Genomic DNA, 24152 nt, shown 5'->3' with positions numbered 1-24152 from the left:
TGAAAGCAAACAGTTCATGAATTTCAGATGGAGATAGGTAAGTATATAAGACATGTATGGATAGTGGACAGGCCATTAATGTCCTAGCGATGACAGTTTTTGGACATTATGGGCACAGATGTAGTAGGCCTATCTTGCAAGGTTGATATGTAAGATGTCTGGGGTTTATCCTCAGACAAATTAATGCATTACAAATCATGCATATACAAAACTGAAACAAAATACTTAATTTGTCATATTTTACATTGTCCCTGTATTTGCTCAATGATGGCCCTGCCATGACGCCATAGGAAATGTGAAACTACATGTCCCAACATGCCCGTGTGGCAAAGCAGGTCCTCCCCTTCTTTTGAGTGGCAAGTTGTTTGTTTCACTGTTACCAGCTGCTGGACTATTCCAATCCCTGTCGGAGAGAATACACGGGGACCGACTGTCCTTCTCTTCCTCATTGTGATTCTTTTATTACACCCTGCTTCTATTTTACCTCTCTTTCACTCTTATCCTAAGTGGATAACTTGTCCTTCTCCCTCCCTTGCTTTCTGCTACGTTTCACGGTTTTTATAAGCTATATAGGTGTATTTATTTGTTTTTTTATTAGAAACGATATACATTAATATCTTAGATGTTCCTCAAATGAGAAGACGCAAATGATGGAGTTGCATATTTTAGAACACAGCTTGAAAGTAGCGAGTATAGCAAAAGAGGGCATTCAGATTTGCACTCACGGATTAATCAAACTCGCCTTCTTGCCCTCTAAAACAAGGTAAGTAGCTTTATATATATATATATATAAATATTATTAAATCCGATACAATAAAGAAAATGAGTCATTCTAAATATCTTATTGGGCAGTAACGTTATTGCAAACTAATTGCCCGACTAGATACAGTGTTGCCGATGGTGGTAGCAAAGCTGTCCAATTGTAATTGTCTTCAGCAGTTCTGTTTTAGCTTTCAATGAAAATGCATGCTCTGTTTTTGCAGGAGTCAATGAGTGCTGACAGTATTCTTTAAATTCAGTATGTTGTTTTGCATTGTCATTTTTTTCAGCTTTTGTGCTTTTGTAGTCCGGTCGACGTGAAGGGGTGTGTAGGCTACGTGCTTATGCTGCGTTGACGTCCTGTCGGAAACTCGGAAATCTACTTGCTTACTTGTAGAAAGATGATACCAGAGATACTGGATATAATGAGGCTTATGACTCCGCCCTAACAATGGAATTCGTTTTCCACAGACCGGAACGTCGGGCTGTCAAGCTCCCGCCTATTCCTCTCTTTGGTTTGGTGGATACATCTTATTTTAATATTTTTTTTTATAATCGAAGAGGGGTGTTGACATCAACCGCCTGTATTCAATGGAGAGTGAGAAGCTATGCTAGCCTCATGAATATGCATAGACAATCTCGAATTTCAACAAGGACTACTCCAATATATATTTTTCTCAGTTGTCAAGTGCCTCTCACTTATTTTATTTAACCCTTATTTTACCAGGTAATTTGACTGAGAACACATTCTCATTTACAGCAACGACCTGGGGAATAGTTACAGGGGGTGAATGCGCCAATTGGAAGCAGTACACGTATCAAAATGGCAATTCATTTTAATCGTGACTAAATTCAACACTTTCTCCACCCCATACAAAAACTCAGTTGCTTAATAATGAATGATCTGCTTAATGTGTACAGATTATGGGGTCGGAGTTAACCCTCTTGCTTCACCTCTTCTGCCTTGTTCATGAGCTAGTCAGAACTAATAAACTCAAATTTCTGGTTGTAGTTATACGTGCTGCGTTCAACCAGTTAACAAGTCGTACATTTCCTACTTCCGACAAGCACTTGAACGCGGCATTCCTCTCTGATACAGGAGTTTCCCACTTGGGAAGGAGAATTGACCAATAAATACCTCTACGCAAATTACTTCTGTTCATTTTAACTCGGAGGTCCCGAGTTTCCCACAGAACGTGAACGCGACATTGCAGCTCTGCGGTGTTGTTTCTTCGTTGTGTGTAGGTGTAAAATTAAATGAGGTGAGGTGGTTGCTTTACATCAAACTTGAACCGGCGGCGTGAGACATTTATGTTGTTCGCGATGATGCCGAATATATCATTTGCAATGTTGCAATCATGATTTGGTTAGCTAGCCATTCTATCTGCTGCTGGAGATATGAATGCTGTCCCGGTGGTTGTGTTTCTGACTACAGCCTTTTTCGGTTTTAAATACATTGAATAGGTTATAATTAGGAGACAACAATAACGCTGTATATTTTTTCCTCCTATTAATTTCACCTGGCATGATGAGGATAGGGCAGGTTATCTGTAGATTATCTTCTGTAAACCTATTGCAAAAGTTATACTTACATGATGGAATGCCACTTATCAATAGGCTACTCTAACCTAAACTTCGTTAGTGCAGTTTTCCTCAAGACCTATTCTTATCACTGCAATTTTGGCTGCATGTGTGAGAAATGGGCCTACAGGTCAATAATATAACAGTTTTGCATTCCAACAAAGATCTTGGGATCCTTGCTCTTATAACTGCACCAGGACACAAGTTGAAGGCAAGTATATTTTAGTGACACATTAATGACACATGGGGTTGAAAAGGCCATTGGCTAACCTATGTTTACCAAGCTCTCCTCCACCTTTCAGTGACCTTTTTACATGTGCTGTGGTGACCCCTGAAAAATACTTGAAAAGGAGGCAGAGTTCCACAGAATGCAGTATAAATGTTTGTTGCATCGCACAGCTTGGGAGCGTAAAACATGCATTTAGGTTCACATTTTGCAGTGGTATGGTCTTACGGAAATGTATATAGAAACCATGTCCCACAACCTTTGTTGTGTAGATACAGTTTTGTCTGAATAGAAAAGATGAGTACCGTGTAATTTCCTGGTTTTAGTCGGTGCTTATCTTTTCCATTCATTTGGTGTGGAGGCATATAGCTGGATCTACACAACCGATGTCGTGGGACGTGGTTTCAACTTGACTACTTTAGAGGTATTATAACGTCTGACAAACTATGATTTGAAAGTGTAATGACCCTTAAGGCAGTGTTTAAAAATGCAGATAAAGATACTGATAACCCATACTCTCTCCACTAAGTAAAACAGCAGTTATAGTATAGAAACAAGAAGACAGACAACATTTTGAAAGATCTTATTTCCTGATGCCCAGACAGAACTTAATTAAAATAGATGTATCTGTCATTAAACATAGCCTGTGGTTTCCCCTCATATCTTGGAAGTGTTTCATTGCTTCCATTGTTGGCAGACAGAGCTGGATGCACCAAGTTGGTCTGTTTTCAGAACATTGTTTGGCCTCAAGTGGAATGAGGAAATCTTTGATCGGCTTCATCTGAGATTTGGGCCTTGTTGCAGCTGTCATTTCATAGCATTTCTATCATTTGGGAGTCACTAATAGATTTGCATATTGAGTTTTTATATCTGCTGTCCCTCCCATCACATACAGTACTGATTGTGTCCAATTTCGAGTTAAGTAATGGAAGGTTGTTAATTGCTCATGGGTTTTCTAACAGCCTGAATCAAACTCATTTAGAAGCTCCCTGTGAAGTGCCTTGCATTCATGTAGAATGTAAGTCGTGCTGACTAAATGTGGAGGCAAACAAACACAAGACGCTGGCTTGGAAGCTGCTTGCCACCCAGAATGTTGTTGATGCTCTTCTCCCTAAATGTGCTGTCTCACTGTTGACAATCCTGTCTTATATATATATATATACAGTGCCATGAAAAATTATTTAATTTTCTCTACTTTTGCATGTTTTTGATACTGAATGTTATCAGATCTTCAACCAAAACCTAATATTATAAAGGGAACCTGAGTAAACAAATAACACAAATTACATACTTATTTCATTTATTTAATAAACAAAGTTGCAACACCCAGTGCTCCTGTGTGAAAAAGTAATTGCTCCCTTACACTCAATAACTGGTTGTGCCACCTTTAGCTGCAATGACTCCAACCAAACACTTGTTGTAGTTCTTGATCAGTCTCTCACATCGCTGTGGAGTAATTTTGGCCCACTCTTCCATGCAGAACTGCCAGGCATAATGGGGCCCATGTCATCCAAAAAGTTGATACTTTTGACTCCTCTGTCCATAGAACATTCATCCAAGAGTTTTGATGGTCATCCAGATGCTGTTTGGCAAACTTGAGTCAACTTTTTGGACGACATGGGTCCTGTTATGCCTGGCAAAAACCAAACACTGCATTTCACAGTAAAACCTCATACCAATGGTCAAGCGTGGTGGGAGTGTGATGGTTTGGGGATGCTTTACAGCCTCAGGACCTGGATGACTTTCATTAATAGAAGGAACCACGAATGCTGCTCTGTATCAGACAATTCTACAGGAGAATGTCAGGCCATCCGTCTGTGAGTTGAAGCTGAAGCGCAGCTGGGTTATGTCTCAAGACAATGATCCAAAACACACAATCGAGTCAACATGAAAATGTCTAAAAAGCCACACATTTTTAGTTTTGGAATGGCCTAGTTAAAGTCCAGACCTAATCCCAATTGAGATGTTGTGGCAGGACTTGAAACAAGCAGTTCATGCTTTAAAACTCACAAATGTCGCTGAGTTAAAGCAGTTCGGCATGCAAGAGTGGGCCAAAATTCCTCCACAGTGATGTGAGAGACTGATCAACAACTACAGGAAGCATTTTGTAGCAGTCATTGCAGCTAAAGGTGGCACAACCAGTTATTGTGTGTAACATGCTGTCGAGACTGGGCATGCTCATGCGCCATCGCGCACATGTTGATTTTGTACATCCACACCAGATGCAATCTAGATATGCAGGTTGAAATATCAAAACAAACTCTGAACCAACTATGTTAATTTGGGGACAGGTCAAAACACATTACACATTCATGAACATTTAGCTAGCTATCTTGCAGTTGCTAGCTAATCTATCCAGGGATATAAACATTGGGTTATTATTTTACCTGAAATGCACAAGGTCCTTTTTTTCTGGATCTTTGTATAATTTTGACCCATTTTGAGGCACAAAATCGTGTGTTCTCTACTCCAACAAGGGGAAACTAATAGTTTCTAGTAATCTCTCCTCCTTCAGTAGTAGTGGACTTTATATGTCAGTTGGCAACCAACTTTAAGGTGCATTACCACCACTGACTGGAGTCTGGACATGAGTTCATTTTTCAATCACCCACGCGGGTATATGCTCCTAAAAACCATTTACATTTAAGTCATTTAGCAGACGCTCTTATCCAGAGCGACTTACAAATTGGTGCATTCACCTTATGATATCCAGTGGAACAACCACTTTACAATAGTGCATCTAAATCTTTTAGGGGGGGGTTCTATTTTAGCGCCTGGCTACGCAGACTTGTGAGCAGTTTAGATTAAATGATTGAATAACATGTATGTGTACATTTATTTTGCAACGCTCGCATACACAACGCAAGCGATGTGGTCAGCATGTAAGGGGGCAATTACTTTTTCACACAGGGGAATTGGGTGTTGCATAACTTTGTTAATTAATTAAATAAAGTAAGTATACATTTTTTTTGCTATTTGTAAACACCGGTTCCCTTTATCTAATAGTAGTTTTTGGTTGAAGATCTGATAATTCAGTATACTAAAATATGCAAAAATAGAGAATCGGAAAGGGGTCAAATTCTTTTTCACCACACTGTACAAAAGAGATTAGATGATATTAAGCAAAAATAATTGATATGAAAATCCAGTAACTGAATCTCAGAAGGTATGTTGTTGGTCTATGGCAAAACATATCCTGATGTCTCCAAAAGAGACATGGTAATCTTCGTAGTACTTTACCGTTACATATTCATTCCAGCAGGAAGCCTTGGGTAAGTTACGGAATTGCACTGAGACTTCGATTTTTCACTTTAAAATATCCTAAACAAAAACCATTGATTTCAATGTTTAATAAACCAACAACTTTATGCATAATGAATACATTGAACATTTTACAGTAAAAACATAATAAAAAATAAAACTAACATTTACTGGGTTAACTGTGCAGATGCCAAAGTATGGTAACAGAAAATTATTCCTTGTGCATAGAGTTGTCTGATTCGTTAAACTTTTAAATCAATGGTTTTTGTTAGGCATACATTTTTAAGTGGAAAATCTGAGTCTCAGTGCAATTCCATTATTGTGGAATTTCCTTAACCTGTTGAGGACAGACGTTCCGCCTGCGGAACCCCTAGCCAACAGCTAATGGCATCGCACGGCGCGAAATACAAAACCAACTAAAATACCCCAATTCAATTTTCTCAAACAATCAACTATTTTACACCATTTTAAAGATAAGACTCTCGTTAACTTGTTATGGATAGGGGGCAGTATTTTCACGGCCCGGATAAAAAAACGTACCCGATTTAATCTGGTTATTACTCCTGCCCAGAAACTAGAATATGCATATAATTAGTAGCTTTGGATAGAAATCACTCTAAAGTTTCTAAAACTGTTTGAATGGTGTCTGTGAGTATAACAGAACTCAAATTGCAGGCCAAAACCTGAGAAGATTCTGTACAGGAAGTACCCTGTCTGACCATTTCTTGGCCTTCTTTGTCATCTCTATCCAAAACAAAGATCTCTGCTGTAACGTGACATTTTCTAAGACTCCCATAGGCTCTCAGATTTCAGATTTCAAAAAGGCTTTACAACGAAAGCAAAACATTAGATTTTGTCAGCAGAGTACCCAGCCAGAAATAATCAGACACCCATTTTTTCAAGCTAGCATATAATGTCACAAAAACCAAAACCACAGCTAAATGCAGCACTAACCTTTGATGATCTTCATCAGATGACACTCCTAGGACATTATGTTATACAATACATGCATGTTTTGTTCAATCAAGTACATATTTATATCAAAAAACAGCTTTTTACATTAGCATGTGACGTTCAGAACTAGCATTCCCACCGAACACTTCCGGTGGATTTACTAAATTACTCACGATAAACGTTCACAAAAAAACAAACAATTATTTTAAGAATTATAGATACAGAACTCCTTTATGCAATCGCGGTGTCAGATTTTAAAATAGCTTTTCGGTGAAAGCACATTTTGCAATATTCTGAGTACATAGCTCGGCCATCACAGGCTAGCTAATTTGACACCCACCAAGTTTGGGGCTCACTAAACTCAGAATTACTATTAGAAAAATTGGATTACCTTTGCTGTTCTTCGTCAGAATGCACTCCCAGGACTTCTACTTCAACAACAAATGTTGTTGTGGTTCCAAATAATCCATCGTTATATCCAAATACCTCCGTTTTGTTCGTGCGTTCAGGTCACTATCCGAAGGGTAACGCGCGAGCGCATTTCGTGACAAAAGAAATCTAAATATTCCATTACTGTACTTAAAAGCATGTCAAACGCTGTTTCAAATCAATTTCTATGCTATTTTTCACGTAAAATAGCGATAATATTCCAACTGGGCAACGTTGTATTCATTCAAAGGCCACAAAGAAAAAAATGGAGAAGTCTCGTGAACGCGCATCTCAGTCTCACTGTCCCCAGGCTGACCACTTACAAACTCTGCTGCTGTACTTTGCCCAGAGACAGCAGACACCCCATTCCACTTTCTGGCGGCTTTAGAGAGTCAATGGAAGCCTAAGAAAGTGTCACGTTACAGCACAGATGCTGTAATGTCGATAGAGATGCAACAGAAGGACAACACATTGTCAGACAGGGCACTTCCTGTATGGAATCTTTTCAGGTTTTGGCCTGCCATATGAGTTCTGTTATACTCACAGACACCATTCAAACAATTTTAGAAACTTTAGAGTGTTTTCTATCCAAATCTACTAATTATATGCATATTCTAGTTTCTGGGCAGGAGTAGTAACCAGATTAAATCGGGTACGTTTTTTATCCGGCCGTGAAAATACTGCCCCCTATCCCAAAGAAGTTTTAAGGTAGGTTGTTTCTGAGGGAGCTTGCACTGAGAGCATTTGTTTGAAAAGAAAAATCTAGGTAAAGAAAGACATTTGATTTGAATGGAAACATCCTTTTTGCTATTCATATTTGAACATGAAATCAGCTGGTAGTGAGTTACCCCTATCTAACCAATTCTTCATGAGCAATGCGTGAAACTCGAAGTACAAAAATATTTTCAAGAGGACACGGCCATGTTGAATTATCCCTCGGAGTCATCTAACGTTTCAAGTCAAAAGCAAAGATCAAGTTACAAATGTTTGTTCTTCATGGCAGTTTCCAGGTACATGCACCAAGAGCAATGAGGTAGACAAACTTCAAAACGGCACTCTCTAAAGTCTACCGTTAGCTCAGCATCCTTTCATCATCTCAAAACCTTCAATTGAAAACACAAATCCCATAGTGGTAAAGAGCCAAGTCAATACTGAAGGTGAATCTAATCTGAAGTCTCCTTTAATGGCAGTGAGGTGCCCTTTCTCCATGCATATGTATTAGTAATGCTCTCCACCATGCCAACACAAGGACACTCGAGATGATATGACACAACAGCAGGAGAGGTTTGGGAGTGGGACAAGTAGGCCAGTCGAGTATTTAGGAGATGACGCACGCCATCATCAAATAAATGACTCATTGCATCAGACTCGCTGCTTTCCACAATCAACAAGTATCATGGTACCCCTTGATTGAAAGAGAGGTTTGGGTGGATCGGACAAAAATTGCTCTTCTCTCCCAGAATCGTGAGCTGGTTCAGGTTTTATGATCGGCATAATAGTCTGCAGCAGGTGCTGGCAGTCTCAACTCAAGGTCCATGTATTTTATTTGGGCATGTTTGCATAGGGGCATTTATATCAAAGAAACCATAAGCTAAAAAAAAAACTGACGGCCCCTTACACTTCAGTGTGATGCAAAATGCATAGCGCATAAAATTAAAAAGGTATTATTCATCCTTATCAGACAGGTTCTTACCTGGATGATACATTGGAGATATATAAGACAAGCACTGGAAACAATAGAACACTATGAAAAATCTGGGAAACAGGGCCTGGTATTCATAGCTGATATTGAAAAGGCCTTTGATAAAGTACCACTAGAATTTCTATATAAATGCCTTGACTATTTTGGAGAATCTCTTATACAATGGGTTAAAGTTATGTATAGTTACCACAGGTGTAAAATGGTAAATAATGGCTACTTATCAAAAAGTATTAAACTGTCGGAGTAAAACCAGGTTTTCCACAATTGGCATATCTATTTATTATGGCCATCGAAATGTTAGCTATTAAAATCAGTTCCAACAATAATATCATGGGACTAGAAATCCAGGGCTTAAAATCAAAGGTATCATTGTACACCGACAACTCATGTTTTCTTTTAAATCCGCAATCTGGATCCCTCCACAGCCTCATAGAGGATCTAGATAATTTCTCTAACCTCTCTGGATTACAACCAAACTATGATAAGTGTATCATATTACGTATTGGAATAAAAAATATATATAACTTTTACATTACCATGACATTTATCAATAAAATGGTCTGACGGTGAAGTGGACATACTTGGTATTCATATCTCACTAGAATACATTTTTATAGAAAGTTAGCAAAAATGAATAAGATCTTGATACCATGGAACGGTAAATACCTGTCTATTTGTGGAAAAATTACCCTGATTAATTATTTTGTCATATCCCAGTTTACCTATTTGTACTTATGGCCCTGCCTACACCGAACAACTTTTTAAAATGTATTATTATATTAGCAAAAAATATCCACTTTATTTAGCACAGCAAGCCAGACAAAATTAAACAGACCTATTTATATAATTAGTATGAGTTTGGAGGGCAAAAAATATTCAATATTAAAGCATTGAACCTCTCACTAAAGGCTTCAGCCATACAAAAGGTATACTTAAATCAGAACTGCAGATTAGTTAAATTGCCTTTTCCCCTTTATCTAGATTACAACCTCTCACTTTATTTCATTTTCAAATAACCGAATCTCCAAAATATTGTTATTTTAAAACAAGCCATCGAAAGCTGGTTGCAATTTCAGTTTCATCCACCAGAAAAGATAGAACAAATATTACAACAAATATTATGGTTAAACTCAAATATACTAATTGATGAAAAAAAAATACATTATTTATAATAAAAATGTATTATTTTTGTTAATTATATCATAAAAAGGACTGGTGGAGTTATGTCACACATGGAGCTAACTATTTTTTATGATAAATAAAAAAAGTATACCAGTTAGTTACATTTAAGGACCAACAAATGTACAGCTGCGCCATACTGGTTGCAAAATAGTTGGAAAGAGATTTTTGATGTGCCGATTCTATAGCACATGGTTTATGAACTGATACACAAAACAACTCCTGATTCAAAACACCGTTTTTCAATTTAAAATTATTATAAAAAATTATTGCAACCAATAGAATGTTTTGTATATGGGGGATATAATCATCCCAACTCTGCAGATTTTGCTGCGAAGAGACAACCATTAGATCACTTGTTTTGGTAGGACTAAAGGGAAAAATGGAAAACTATGGTAAAATGTACATGTCTGTAAAATGTATAAGTTGGAAGTATAAAATCGAAGTATTGTTGTCCATTAGTTTACTCCAATTAGGGGGCAGGTGGTAGGGTTAGGGGAAAATAATAAAGAAGGAAAATATATATAAAAATACAATATCAGGCATTGGAAATTATGCAAACAATTACATATAGAACCTGCAATATATTAAAGCTGATCTATCCCTAATAAAATATCTATATGTTTTTGAAGACCCATAAGCACCATGTGAGGTTTGTAGGAACATATCAAATTGGGTGTCAAATTTTTGGGAAATTAATTTAGTAATTTAGCAGACACTTATCTGGAGGGAGAATAATAAAAGTTCAGTGATTTTACTGACTGATATCAAATTTGTTTGTGAATTATTAAGTGCTTAAAACTCGTAATTTCGTAATTTCTTCAACTGAATTGGCTACAATGGGAAGTTATAATAGTCAAAAACCATAGTTGGGTCACCTGCTACTGTCCTCCCTTTCACTAGCATACCATTCTGTTGTCTGGTGGTCAAACCAAGAGTATTAAAACTCTCTCTCTCTCTCTCTCTCTCTCTCTCTCTCTCTCTCTCTCTCTCTCTCTCTGTCTCTGTCTCTCTGTGTCTCTCTCTCTCTCTGTCTCTCTGTGTCTCTCTCTCTCTGTGTCTCTCTCTCTCTCTCTGTGTCTCTCTCTGTGTCTCTCTCTCTCTCTGTGTCTCTCTCTCTCTGTCTCTCTCTCTGTGTCTCTCTCTCTCTGTGGTCAAACCAAGAGTATTAAAACTCTCTCTCTCTCTCTCTGTGTCTCTCTCTCTGTGTCTCTCTCTCTGTGTCTCTCTCTGTGTCTCTCTCTCTCTGTGTCTCTCTCTCTGTCGTTCTCTCTGTGTCTCTCTCTCTCTGTGGTCAAACCAAGAGTATTACAACTCTATCTATCTCTCTCTCTCTCTCTCTCTCTCTCTCTCTCTCTCTCTCTCTCTCTCTCTCTCTCTCTCTCTCTCTCTCTCTCTCTCTCTCTCTCTCTCTCTCTCTCTCTATCTCTCTATCTCTGTATCTCTGTATCTCTCTATCTCTGTATCTCTGTGTCGTTAATGTCACTTCTCCCAGATCTTACTGACACCTACCCATGAGCCCACTCTGTCCATTTACTGTAACCAGCATCCTCACCCACTGAGCACTGACCAATACTGGATGTCCATGGACGTTGACATTTGGCCAGTCCACCCTGGCCTTGAATGTTAACGCCCACAGACGGACCGGACTGAACCAAATCTGAACCTATCATAAACATATGTTTCACAAGTTTGGATAGCACAGTGACTAGAGTAGAGTACAGTGCACTACAATACGGTGAGTAGAGTATTGTACTGTACTCAACCGTACTGAACTATACCTTACTGAACTCTACTGTACTGTAATACCCTATTCTGCTATGCTGTGTTGTACTGTACTTTTCTCTGCTGTACTGTGATGTCCAAACTTGTGAAACATGAGGAGAATGACATTCATATCCATAATTTAGCATTTCTGTGTAGTACAGATCAGGGACCCATGTTGTAATTCTGTTACCGTAATTCTGTTACTAGGTGTAAATCCACCACTTACTGTAGTTCAACAACCAAAATAGATTTTTTTCAAACTCAAGGTGTCATGTCATAGCTGACACCCCATTCTTTCTGCAGATATCTTTGAATCTTAATTCACAGCAGATATTTAAAAGTTTTGGGAAAATGTGGTCACATTAAAACCTGAGGGAGATTTTACTGTAATTCCATTACCAAAGTTTGCATCTGCACAGTTATTCAGCTAAATTAGTTTTTGTGTTTTTCAGTGGAAATTTGTTAAAAATAGTCCTTGTGCATAGAGTTGATCAACTTTGAAATCAATGTTTTTTGTTTGGCATACATTTAAAGAGAAGAAACTGAGTCGATCCGTAATTCCGTTAACGTGGAATTGCCGCTAGATGGATGCATGGAGCGAAAATATTCAAAAACATCTCGGGTTTTGCAATTCCTGTGGCAATGAGGTTTGCACAACAGTATGGAGCTCCTATCATCCATTACTGATGGATGAAATGAAAGAGATAGCTGGGCTTACTTTGATCTGAGCAAAACCATGGTGTATTCCTATGTTGTCTCGATGACCTGATGGGCCTCAAATATAGTCCATCATTATGTCATTAAATATGGTGATAAAGAAGATATTCAGACTTGTGATCAGACAGATTGGCTGCACGGATGTGTTGCTTGCTTTCCACGAAAGGAACTTCGTGGGCCATGTGGGGTCAAACAGATTTTTGGAGGCTGATGACATTAGAGGCTTTACGGAAGTTTAGTTTCTAATTGTTAACCTCAAATGTTTTGTTGTTGTGACTGAATGGTTCATATAGGCATATTATGTAACATAAAAAAAGTTACTCATGAAACAACACACTACTTAAGGCGAACAATATGCTTTTGCTCATTTGTGTTGTCCAATGTGGTACTTTCTGGGTATTTAGGGGACCCCTTTTTGCTTATTGCCTGCAAGCAGCTTTCAATAACTCCTTTCCATTTAAATAACTGAACTGAGATAATCAATATGTTCTGTTGAAACTAACTGGTTATTTACAAGTAGCATAATGAACCATGTTATTCAATGTGAAACCTCCTTTATCGTTTCCAGATGCAAGTTTTTCAGTTTGACGGAGACTCCGGAGGATTATACCATTATCGTCGATGAGGAAGGCTTCAAAGGTGGGTTTTGTGGTCGCTACCTCTGGATCTTTAGCAGGATGGTAAATCATGAAAACATGTGTAGCCCTATGATTTTCGGGCAGTGCTATCCAGAATCCTTGGGACAAATTAGACTTTAGAAGTGTTGTTGCATGCCTTCCTAACCGTTACCCATTGTACATTTCAACTTCCCAGGGATCCCAGACAGTAAGGACCTATGCTTTCTTTAATTTCTCATATCTTGACTCGATGCCAATGTTTGACTACATATTGCTACATCAGTTCTGCCCGTTGTTCCATTATGGATTTTTACATTTTTAATTTAACCTTTATTTAACTTGGCAAGTCAGTTAAGAATAAATTCTTATATACAATGATGGCCTGGGAACAGTGTTCAAGGTCAGAACGACAGATTCTTACCTTCTCAGCTCGGGGTTTCGATCTAGCATTCTTTCGGTTACTGGCCCAACGCTCTAACCACTAGGCTACCTGCCGCCCCGGTTAACAGAGGCCAAGCTGTCACTGGCTTGGTTTTGTGGTTGAGTGATGAATCCATGTCATTATAGTCTGGTTTTCAGGGGGACCCTCGTTGGTCACCATTGATACTAGAAGCTCTGTGTTGTGAAACAGTTGCAGGTATTCTACTGTAGGTAGATTGTCTGGAAGTTTATATTGTGCTCATCTGTATGCATGTACTTTCCTTTGCTGCATCGAGGCTTCAAGTACTTGTTGTTTTGTTTTGTTTTCATGCCAGTGCATGAAAATGGCCGCACACACATTTAGCTCTATATTGAGACTGTTGACATAGCTTTCGCTATTAATCTATGCTCAGTGGTAAATGTTTTACCCTGAGTGATTTATAAGCTAATTTACTAACCACAATGAAGACCCTCTTGAAGGCGACTTGTTTAACTAAGTTATTATTGTTTTTTAGGATGAAATAAGCATGGTCAGTCTAGTGATATTTCATTGTTCTCAGCAGTGGAGTCAGGCCTTTTTCCAAGTCAGACCCCTCTCATATTAATGGCACCCAGGCTTGACAATGCCTCATCCAGCTCATCAGCGGAGGAGAATGTCAAACAATCATACGTAAAATAAGAGACATTGAGAGTCCGGCGATGCCGTTAGCGCCTCATTTATCGCTAAGGGGACCGCTGACAGACAGACACATCCATCTGGGGCCACACTAATGCGTAATTTTCTTGTCCCCTTTCAGAACTGCCCGAGTCGGAGCACCTTAGTGTCGCCGAGGCCACGTGGTTGGCTCTCAACGTGGTGTCGGGGGGCGGGAGCGCCACCAACTCTCAACCAATCGGAGTCACCAAAATAGCCAAGTCTGTCATTGCCCCCCTGGCAGACCACAACATCTCTGTGTTTATGCTGTCCACCTATCAGACTGACTTTATCTTGGTGAGTGCTGTTCCACTACAGACCTCTCTTAAGCGTAAATTAAAACCTATCTAGTGCGCAACTCAAGAACTACTAATAGCTGGTCAAAATGGTGATCCATTGTAGATGTGGGCAGCCCATCAATTACAAACTTCGTACATACTGTATAAATTAGGCTTTAGAAGTCTTGTTGCATGCCTTCCTCAACTTCCCAAGGAACACATGCAAGATATCAGCCAGCCAATTGGCCATTGTTATGAGCACCTTGTAGCGGCGCCCTTCTCCCTTCACATGTTATTGATACTCACATTTAGTTTGAGGACCTATTTGTCAGCTTAGCTGCTTATTCCTGTAAGTATTACTGAACATGGTCATTTGCCTTACCTGTTAAGTTACCAGTGGTATGAAGGTAGCCTACTCTTAAATATACCAGTAGATAATCGAAAATAGCTTACGGAACGGGCCATTTTAATCAAGTATGCCCTCACTTGTACTTTGTGGCCTGTGAGTGTTTTTCCATTTTGCTCAACATGAAAAGACAACAGCAGTGGATCTACAGTACCACCCTGGGCGGCACTTTTGCTTTGAGAAGAATCTTTTCATTTTGTCGAAGTTGCTTAATCACACCAGTCCTTTCTCATGCCAGGCATTTTTGGCTATAGGGAGTATTTGTATTACCCTGCTACTAAAAGGGGGTGGGGGGAAACACACAAGGTCTGCTGAATAACCAACCGGTGCCTGTGTATGGAAATAATTGTTAACAAAAATGGAGATGTTGATAATCTGGCAGTAGTTATGTAAAGAGGATCAGCCTCAGCTCAGTCTCTTGCTGAAATTCCCGGTAACATTCATGGCCACTGTTCTCCCTCCACGCCAGCTGCTCCCAACCACGGCCTAATCACTGTCTGTAAAGAAATGAAGGAAACAACTTGCGTCTCTCTCTGTCTCTCTGCCTAATGTCTGTCCATTTGTCTGTCTCAATCATGTCCCTCTCTCGCTTTGCCTCAATCTCTCTGTCTGTCTGTTTGTCTTGTCTCACTCACTCTTTCTCTCCGTTTCTATCCTGCATGCTCTCGTTCCCTCCCACTGTGTCTGATTGTATTTGAGGGTCTGAGCCAGGCTGAAGGCCTCTTTTTATTTTTATTTATTTTTTAATCTGGTGTTGTATTATGATTATTTGCGTTACATAAACGGTGGGACCCGACCCAAATGAAGAAAGCCTTAAGTAACCTGACTTTGTCTGACTCAACCACCCTAGAGGAGTTAGAGGCCAGCTTCTCACAGGAGGCTTCACATTTTGTTTACATCCTCAATGCAACTCAAATAAGGGTTTAGTCAGGGGGAGAGGAGATGGATGAGTTTCTGTCAGGATCCGGCAGAACAGCCCCCATGGGGATGGAATCAGTCCGTCATGTCCAAATGTACAGTTCTTCAGGGAAGGAGGCACAGAGTTCAGTCGGGGAGAGCACAGTTTTGGGGGAATGGACACACAGTAGCTTTGCATTAGGCCCATATAATGGAGACCTCTTTGGGGCATTTCATTTCACGTTGAAATTGTATTTTAAAGCAGAAGACCGTCTCCAGCTTTTTAGCATTGCATTCCTTTGGGAGGTTGTTTTCCCAAGCCTTTTGCTAGTCAGATATACCTGCTTGGAATGCTTGATTAACTTTTGCTGTACCCACAGGCCCATCTCTTTAGTTACCCTTGAAGTGTTCCGATAAGCAAAATGCAGAAGCTCTTGAGTTCTTTTGAAATTTCACTGAATAGTTTTCTATTGGGACTCCGTAGTTTATTTCCCCTGATAAGTGCAGTTTCAAATTGTGTTTGAAGTGCAAATATGAGTTACTTTCTGACGTAATTGCATCAGCCAGTTGGAAAGACCGTCTTCACCTGCTGTTCAAATGCTATTTCACGTTTCTATAAAACTTTTTTGGTTTTCCCAGTTGTAACAAGTTTGTGTTGTGCTTTGGTTGAGGCTGAGTTGTTGATGGCGTAGTGGTTGTGTTGTGTTCATCAGGTTCGAGAGCGGGACCTGCCCATGGTCATGCACACCCTGTCTTCTGAGTTCACCCTGCTGAGAGTGATCAACGGAGAGACTGTGGCCGCCAACAGCCTGGGAGTCACCAACGGCTTTGTCAAGCCTAAACTCGGTAAGGCCAGGAGTGTCAAACTCAATCCATGGAGGACCTAGTGTCTGCAGGTTTTTGGTTTTTCCATTCAATTAAGACCTAGACAACCAGGTGAGGGAGTTCCTTACTAATCAGTGATCTTAATTCATCAATCAAGTACAAGGGAGGAGCGAAAACCTGCAGACACTCGGCCCTCCGTGGAATGAGTTTGACAGTGGGGTAGGCACACAATACTTTTATTTCCCTTTTCACACTATCATGTGGACACAAACTTTACTGTGCTGGCTCGGTTATTTACTTTTCACATTTTCCTTTCCTTTACAGTTCGAGCCCCTATGGGACATGTGTAACCAGGCCAGCACATCTCGACTCAGTAGTCTGAAAAGGCTATTGGATTTAGATACAGTAACGCACACTCTGTTTCAGGTTGTGCATTGGGGTTTCTGTGATACAAATGGAAATGTATTCATCCCCTGAATGAGAATATTGCAGCAACTCCCTAATATGAATGAGAATATTGCAGAGACTCCCTGATATGAATGAGAATATTGCAGAGACTCCCTGATATGAATGAGAATATTGCAGAGACTCCCTGATATGAATGAGAATATTGCAGAGACTCCCTGATATGAATGAGAATATTGCAGAGACTCCCTGATATGAATGAGAATATTGCAGAGACTCCCTGATATGAATGAGAATATTGCAGAGACTCCCTGATATGAATGAGAATATTGCAGAGACTCCCTGATATGAATGAAAATATTGCAGAGACTCCCTGATATGAATGAGAATATTGCAGACTCCCTGATATGAATGAGAATATTGCAGACTCCCTGATATGAATGAAAATATTGCAGAGACTCCCTGATATGAATTGGCTGTTTTGCTGCAGCCTGTCAAACCTTGAATTGAACAATCCATATTTGGTAAGAGTATGTCAATCCAACACGCGCTGTCAAGGTTCTTCCCCAGAACAGAACCTGAGAACACAGTATGATATGGCAGGCAGAACAGCAAGGGCCAGCCCCAGGCATAAGCGACATAAGCGGTTGCTTATAAGCCCATGGGCTCATTTTACATTTGTCATTTAGCAGACACTCTTATCCAGAGCGACTTACAGTAGTCAGTGCGTACATTTTCGTTCTGGTACCCCATGGGAATCTAACGACCCTGGCGTTGCAAGCGCCATGCTCTACCAACTGAGCCACACGGGACCACATTTTGTTGTCGAGATTTGTAAATCTCTTTAGGTGACATATTTGATGGGTAGTATGAATTCCCCCAAAAAAATATTAGCATATATGTTCACAACTGCCAGTATCATATTAATAAAAACATGTTTTTGCTCTCTCTCAGTGCCCCGTCCCATCATCCACCCTCTGTCCAGCCCCAGTAACATGTTCTGTGTGACCAGCCTGGACCCAGACACACTGCCCTCGGTGGCCACCCTGCTCATGGACGTCATGTTTTACTCAGGCGGGTAAGAACCCACTCCTCAGCACTCCTCCTGTTTTACATAAGGCTGTCACCAGAGGCCATCTTTTTAAGAGACCATCATACACACACACTGCCACAGGAACACTTAGCTGCTCCGTTCAGACAATTTGTTTTAGGAAGTCTAGAACCTGGAAAAGGGTTAGACTTAAGCAAGGGCTGTCATAGGATGGTTATGCTGCTGTTATGATTAGACTTTAAAGGTGTAGAAAGGTTTGACTAGCAGACCACTCGGTGACCAGGTTGGAATGGACAGGACCAAATGTAGTTGAAAGATTGGACAGACTTGAATCTCAGTACTTTCTATTCCAGCATGAAGGAGCCTGGGGCGTCTAGCGAGGACTCTGGACACATCCGCTTCTTCTCCTTCTCTCTGATTGAGGGCTACATCTCTCTGGTCATGGACGAGCAAACCACACCACGGTAGGTGCTCTCCTGTGGTACCGCCATTTAGAAGAAAAGAAAACGCATGGTTATGGTGTCTATCATCATCAGAAAGGCACAACTGCTATGTCAATTTGCTGTTTCGAGTCATTTGTGGACAAGTTGTTTGCTGCTGGGTTGTTAAGAAACAAACATAGAAGATCATAGAAAGTTTATTTGGAAAGAAGTTAATGTAGAGTTGACAGCTGTTACAGGTGTCACTTGTGTGGTAACCCGAACAGCTGCATTACTAATCACGTGGATTGAACTAAAGGATTACAGTACCACTACATTAGTAGCTATTTTATCATGGGCTTGTCCTACATTGGCGAGGTATCCCTTATATGGGTCAGTTTTGTCTCCAAGATAAGAAGGGGGACAATATGTGAACCAAGATTGTAGTACTTCCGAAGTAATGTATTTTTCACCATAGCATGTAGGACAGGGATGATCAACTAGATAAATAATTTGTAGACTGCAAATTGACCGCAAGAAGCCCAAACAGATATAATATTTGAATAAAACATCATTTCAAACCTTGCTTACATTTATCTATGATCTCATCTCTCTATTATGTGTGGGAATACTTTGCAACAGATTTTTCCTAAATGAAAAACACTTGGAGCTGATTTCCTGGTGTTTTTAGTATTTTATGTCTAACAAAAATTCCATCCACCAGTTGGGGAACCCTGATGTAGGGCAACCACTGGCCTACAATCTGAATTTGACCAAATCGCTGAATTTAACACAAAAGACAAAAATATGTATTCACTGTTTTCTGAAATCTTTGAATACATCTGATGTGAGAGGTACATTAAATAATATCTTTAAATGTTACTTGCTATAGATTGAATGAGTGTGTGCATTAATTTTCAAATTTCTTAAAACCAGGTTTCCAAACAATGTCCTCTTCACTAGTGCTTCAGGGGAGCTTTGGAAAATGGTACGCATTGGAGGACAGCCTTTAGGATTTGGTAAGTAAGACAGTTGTGGTTGTCTCTGTTTGGTTTCCACATGTTAGTCAGATCTCTGTGCAGAGTGCACATCACCAAGAGACACTGTTTGATGCGAGTGTAATTTGGCTAAGATTAGTAAAAACAAACTGTGATGCCAATACGAATATTACTTGGCAATGTGAATACATTAAACGCCCAGATACGCCCTGTCGAAAATAATTCTGATATTCATGGATATCTGTTCTTTATTCTCATTGCCTTGTGTCAGACGAGTGTGGAATCGTGGCTCAAATATCGGAACCCCTGGCGACTGCTGACATTCCAGCTTATTACATCAGTACCTTCAAGTTCGACCATGCCCTGGTGAGTGATGGTTTACAACTCTACACCCTCTCTGTATCGCTCTCTCTGTTTGTATGGTAAATTGTAGGGGTCAGTTTAAACTGGCGCTTTTGGAATAAAGACTTAACCCCGCCCTCCTATCTCTCATAGGTCCCAGAAGAAAACATCCAGAGTGTGATTGGAGCTTTGAGGACCAATGAGAGCGCAGGACAGTGAATGGGAGGTGGGAAGAGACAGTGGAACTAGCCATTCCTGTGCCCTCACACCCACACGTTGATTTATCATGTCAAACTCATTTTTTTTTTTAAGTGCCAAGAGCATATCAGTGGACTGCTGTGGGGGGTGGTTCTGGGAACAGGGTAATGTAAAGCTTGGGTGGTGTAGATGGGGTACAGGGGAGGAACGGTGCGTGTGTGTAGGGATGCTTTTGTTCAGCGATCAGCAACAAGCCCCTCCTATTCTGAGACATTGCCAACTACGCAACCCTACCCACCACCTCACCCCCTTGACCATCCACTCTTACCCCAAACAACATTCACTTCTTTGGGGACCCAAAGCTTGAGTGACTGCTGTGTTTTTTTCCCCCTCTCGCTCTTTTTCTTTCTCCTCTCCCTCACACCATTTCACCATGGCAACGCGGCCTACTAAGTTTGGGCCTATCTCTTCAACACCAGCCCGGAATGCTGCGACCCGGCCCTCACCTTTTACTTTGGCACCCACGCGGCCCATGACAGCCTATACTGGTGCTTTAGTATACCACACTTTCCTTCCAAACTTTGCAATTTCTCACAAGCTGCTCTTCCCATAACAACCATACTGTATTAGTTACCAGTCCTCCCCATAACAACCATACTGTATTAGTTACCAGTCCTCCCCATAACAACCATACTGTATTAGTTACCAGTCCTCCCCTTATGGAAAGAGAATGTTCTCTACAAACAATTATCAAGATTTCCATTATTCTTATTATTTATTTTTCTCAGTGCCAAGTCGTTTTAAAGACCAATGCCTTGTCTAACGCTCAGTGTGTTTGCACTTGAAGGTGACATTTCTGAGTTGTCGTTGGTAGTGACACGACATAGTGTGGTTTTGTTTTTACAAGTTATTGAATAAGCTTTTAATGTCAAGTCCTGATGAAATTCTCATTATGGAAACTCTTCTTAAAGTAATCCATTTCGGGGCTAGAGTTCTCATTGAAATGCCATTTAGCTGAATGCTAGCAAATAGATTGCAGGGACTGAGGCAAGATGTATGTCAATGGTCCTAAACTCTGGTGACCTGGAAAGCAGATAAGATTTGTCAGATAGGAAAATGAAAGATTCTGGTGTTGAGCGTTAAATTACATTTACTGACAAATCACAGAGCCACTGTTATGTAGAACATATCATATAAATAACATTCTAGTGGGCTATATATATAAGCCAGTTTTCATGTAGTATCGGTCGTTTTGGGAGAAGTAGGTTATCGTTTTGCATCAAGTGCCAGACCATGCCTGACACTAAACCAGCCCTTTACCACACAAACTAGTAGAATAAGGATAAGTGGTGGGGGAATGTTGGTTGGGTTGTGGATCATTGAACCAGTCCTGCAACCCTGGTCAGTTTAGGCCTTCAGCTCCCCTCCCTCCCTCAATCCTCGCCCCCTGCCCCCCCAGTCTGCACTTTAATACAGGTCCATCCTGCTGTACTGATGTGAAAACGGGGAAGACTATTTTACCCTTGAAGGATTCTCTTGAGAAGGTGAGACTATATTGGTCTTAATGCATTGGTGTTATTTTTTTTTTGTCCGCACCAAGAAAAGCTTGCTTCATCAGTTAGCTTTGATTAGCAGAAACCATGTAGCTATTAATCAGTGTTAAAAACATAAAAGGGTGATATAAAAAAAAATATTGCTTTTGCTTTCATGTTCTAGTGTGTTTGGTTTCTCAAGGCCTTCCTGTCATCTGTACTGTTTTCATTTCTAACATTGGTCCCCCAGACCCATTGCATATTCAAATTTCATCATCTCACCGTTATCCTAATTTAGACTTAATATGATGGATTCTGAAAGGAACTTGCAGATTTCAGCAATAATGTGATTTTTATATTGAAATCATTGGTTGATTTACATTGATTCAGTATGTGATGGGCTGGAATGTAAACTCCTATGCATGGGGTCTTGGGGGACTGCTGTTGGAGCAGTTGTTTTGCTAGATGCTGTACTACAATCTCTATTATTGGCTTTTTAGTCCAGCATTTTTTTAAATTCCTTGGCAGGGCTAGGTTTCCCACTTCAATGCACCCGCTAATAAAGAATCAAAAGTGATAGATTGAAGTGGTCAAACTGTGGGACAGAATCATTCCTATTACTTACAATGTACCTTGCTTATCAAGAATCAATCATTTTGAAGAATGAAATCAGCCAAGGCAGATGTGAGTCTTAAAAGGACACTGTGATGGAGAAAAATGCAACAGTGGCTTTTTACTTTGTGGCCCTATAAACAGACAAGACGGGATTCAAACAAACCACAATGCGAAATCGGCGATGGCTTTATCTATCTCTTCCATGCTGACGCATTTGTTAGCTTTAGCTTCTAAGATTTGTCTGCCATTTTAAAATGTTCTCGCTAATCATACTAATTCGCTAAAAAAGTTTGCTAAAGGTGGGAGAAAATATTTGGTAGTCATGATCAACCGCACCCCTCACTACAATTGTCTTTTAAAGACATTTTCCCTTAAATCAAGTGCAGTGCGACCACTGCACGTTGCGGTTTGTTTGAATCCTGGCCAAACACTTACATTTTACCTCTTTGTTGAAGGCGTCTTGCAGTGCAATAACATTGTGGTCTGACATTGGTATTACAAATAAAGCTTGTATTCTATACTTGAAGTGCAACTAAACATCCATATCACAGTCACACCTATTGTTGGTCGTTTTAACCCAGGTGTCTGCCATAACTTGTTTGACCAAGGTCTCAATTTAATCCGTATTGCGTAAATACATGAAATTTAAATAATGAAATTTAAAGGCAATGTTCCTGCTTTCAAGGTAAATGTTGAAATTACCTTTTTAAAATTCAACATCTGCGATACGGATTGAATCTAGCTCCAAATCACTTAATCCAAGTATTGACACCTCTAGATTGATCTCTGTCCTCACCATTGCTGCAAATAGGAACAGCTGAGAATACATTCTAAAGAAAAGTCACAGAAGAGTGGTCTCTGTATTATTTAACCTGTGCAAACAAACTAGAGAACACAGTTCCTTCTGACTTGCAGTGGGAGGCTAACTATACAACGCCATTACCTTTTTACTGCTTAAACACATAGGTGGAGGAGGTGCATTGTTAGAGGGCGCGTTCAGCAGTAGCGTCCTATTTGGCGTGCTTATTGACCTTTTCTATTTGCCGTAGAGGTCAGGCAAGTAGAGCAGCCATTGATGGAGCATGCAATCATGTGGATAACGGTGACCCAAGATTCTGTTTTGCAAACAGTGGCGATTTGAGTACCCAGAAATTGAGTAGTTTGTCTCTTTCAAGACGATTTGATACATGGGCTCTGATATGTTTTAGTTTGAAACGATTTAGTGCAATTCGGTTTGATTCGAGAATGAATACAATAGGATGCAATACCATTTGTTGCATAAACATGAATTTTCTATTCTTAAATTTAAAATATGCTGTGCTGACGTGTTTATATGTAGTCACGTTGGTCTACCAGAATGTAGCCTCTGTTTTTGTCCCCCACACTTTGGTTCTGCAATGACAATCACCCACTAATTAACTTGTCATTTTTACAGATTAAGTGTTTGAGCTGAAATTTGATATTTGCTTTTTTGGTCTTTTCTACATTGTAGAATAATACCAAAGACAAACTATGAAATAACACATGGAATCATGTAGTAACCAAAAAAGTGCTAAACAAATCTAAATATTTTATTATTCTTCAAAGTAGCCACCGTTTGCCTTGATGACAGCTTTGCACTCTCTCAACCAGCTTCATGGAATGCATTTCAATTAACAGGTGTGCCTTGATAAAAGTTAATTTGTGGCTCAAATGCATTAAGAAGGAAAGAAATTCCAATCAGTTCTATTGTGACAAGATAGGTGGTATACAGAAGCCCTAGTTGGTGAAATGGCAAGAACAGCTCATAAGCAAAGAGAAACAACAGTCCATCATTACTTTAAGACATGAAGGTCAATCAATCTGTGAAAATGTCAAGAACGTTGAACATTTCTTCAAGT

General features: G+C 39.9%; 1 protein-coding gene across 1 annotated transcript; it reads left to right on the top strand.

Moving 5' to 3' along the window:
- The first annotated feature begins 374 nt into the window (after positions 1 to 374).
- On the top strand, positions 375 to 22792 carry castor2 (cytosolic arginine sensor for mTORC1 subunit 2). Its single transcript, XM_014197803.2, has 9 exons — positions 375 to 763; positions 13144 to 13214; positions 14410 to 14603; positions 16601 to 16733; positions 18072 to 18195; positions 18522 to 18632; positions 19524 to 19606; positions 19857 to 19951; positions 20081 to 22792. The coding sequence occupies exons 1-9, from the start codon at positions 648 to 650 to the stop codon at positions 20144 to 20146; spliced, it is 993 nt and encodes a 330-aa protein (XP_014053278.1). The 5' UTR covers positions 375 to 647; the 3' UTR covers positions 20147 to 22792.
- Positions 22793 to 24152: the final 1360 nt, after the last annotated feature.

The sequence above is a fragment of the Salmo salar genome, chromosome ssa04 (genome assembly GCF_905237065.1).
Source record: "Salmo salar chromosome ssa04, Ssal_v3.1, whole genome shotgun sequence".
NCBI lineage: Eukaryota > Metazoa > Chordata > Actinopteri > Salmoniformes > Salmonidae > Salmo > Salmo salar.
Note: the sequence above shows the minus strand (reverse complement) of the source record. Positions and strands in the feature narration are given on the sequence as shown.

What these genes read in the sequence shown, in the direction of transcription:
- castor2 (XM_014197803.2), top strand. Translation starts at nt 648, where the DNA reads ATGATGGAGTTGCATATTTTAGAACACAGCTTGAAAGTAGCGAGTATA. An exon ending in TTCTTGCCCTCTAAAACAAG is followed by an intron (nt 764 to 13,143) that starts GTAAGTAGCTTT and finishes TATCGTTTCCAG; the next exon opens with ATGCAAGTTTTTCAGTTTGA. An exon ending in ATCAGACTGACTTTATCTTG is followed by an intron (nt 14,604 to 16,600) that starts GTGAGTGCTGTT and finishes TGTGTTCATCAG; the next exon opens with GTTCGAGAGCGGGACCTGCC.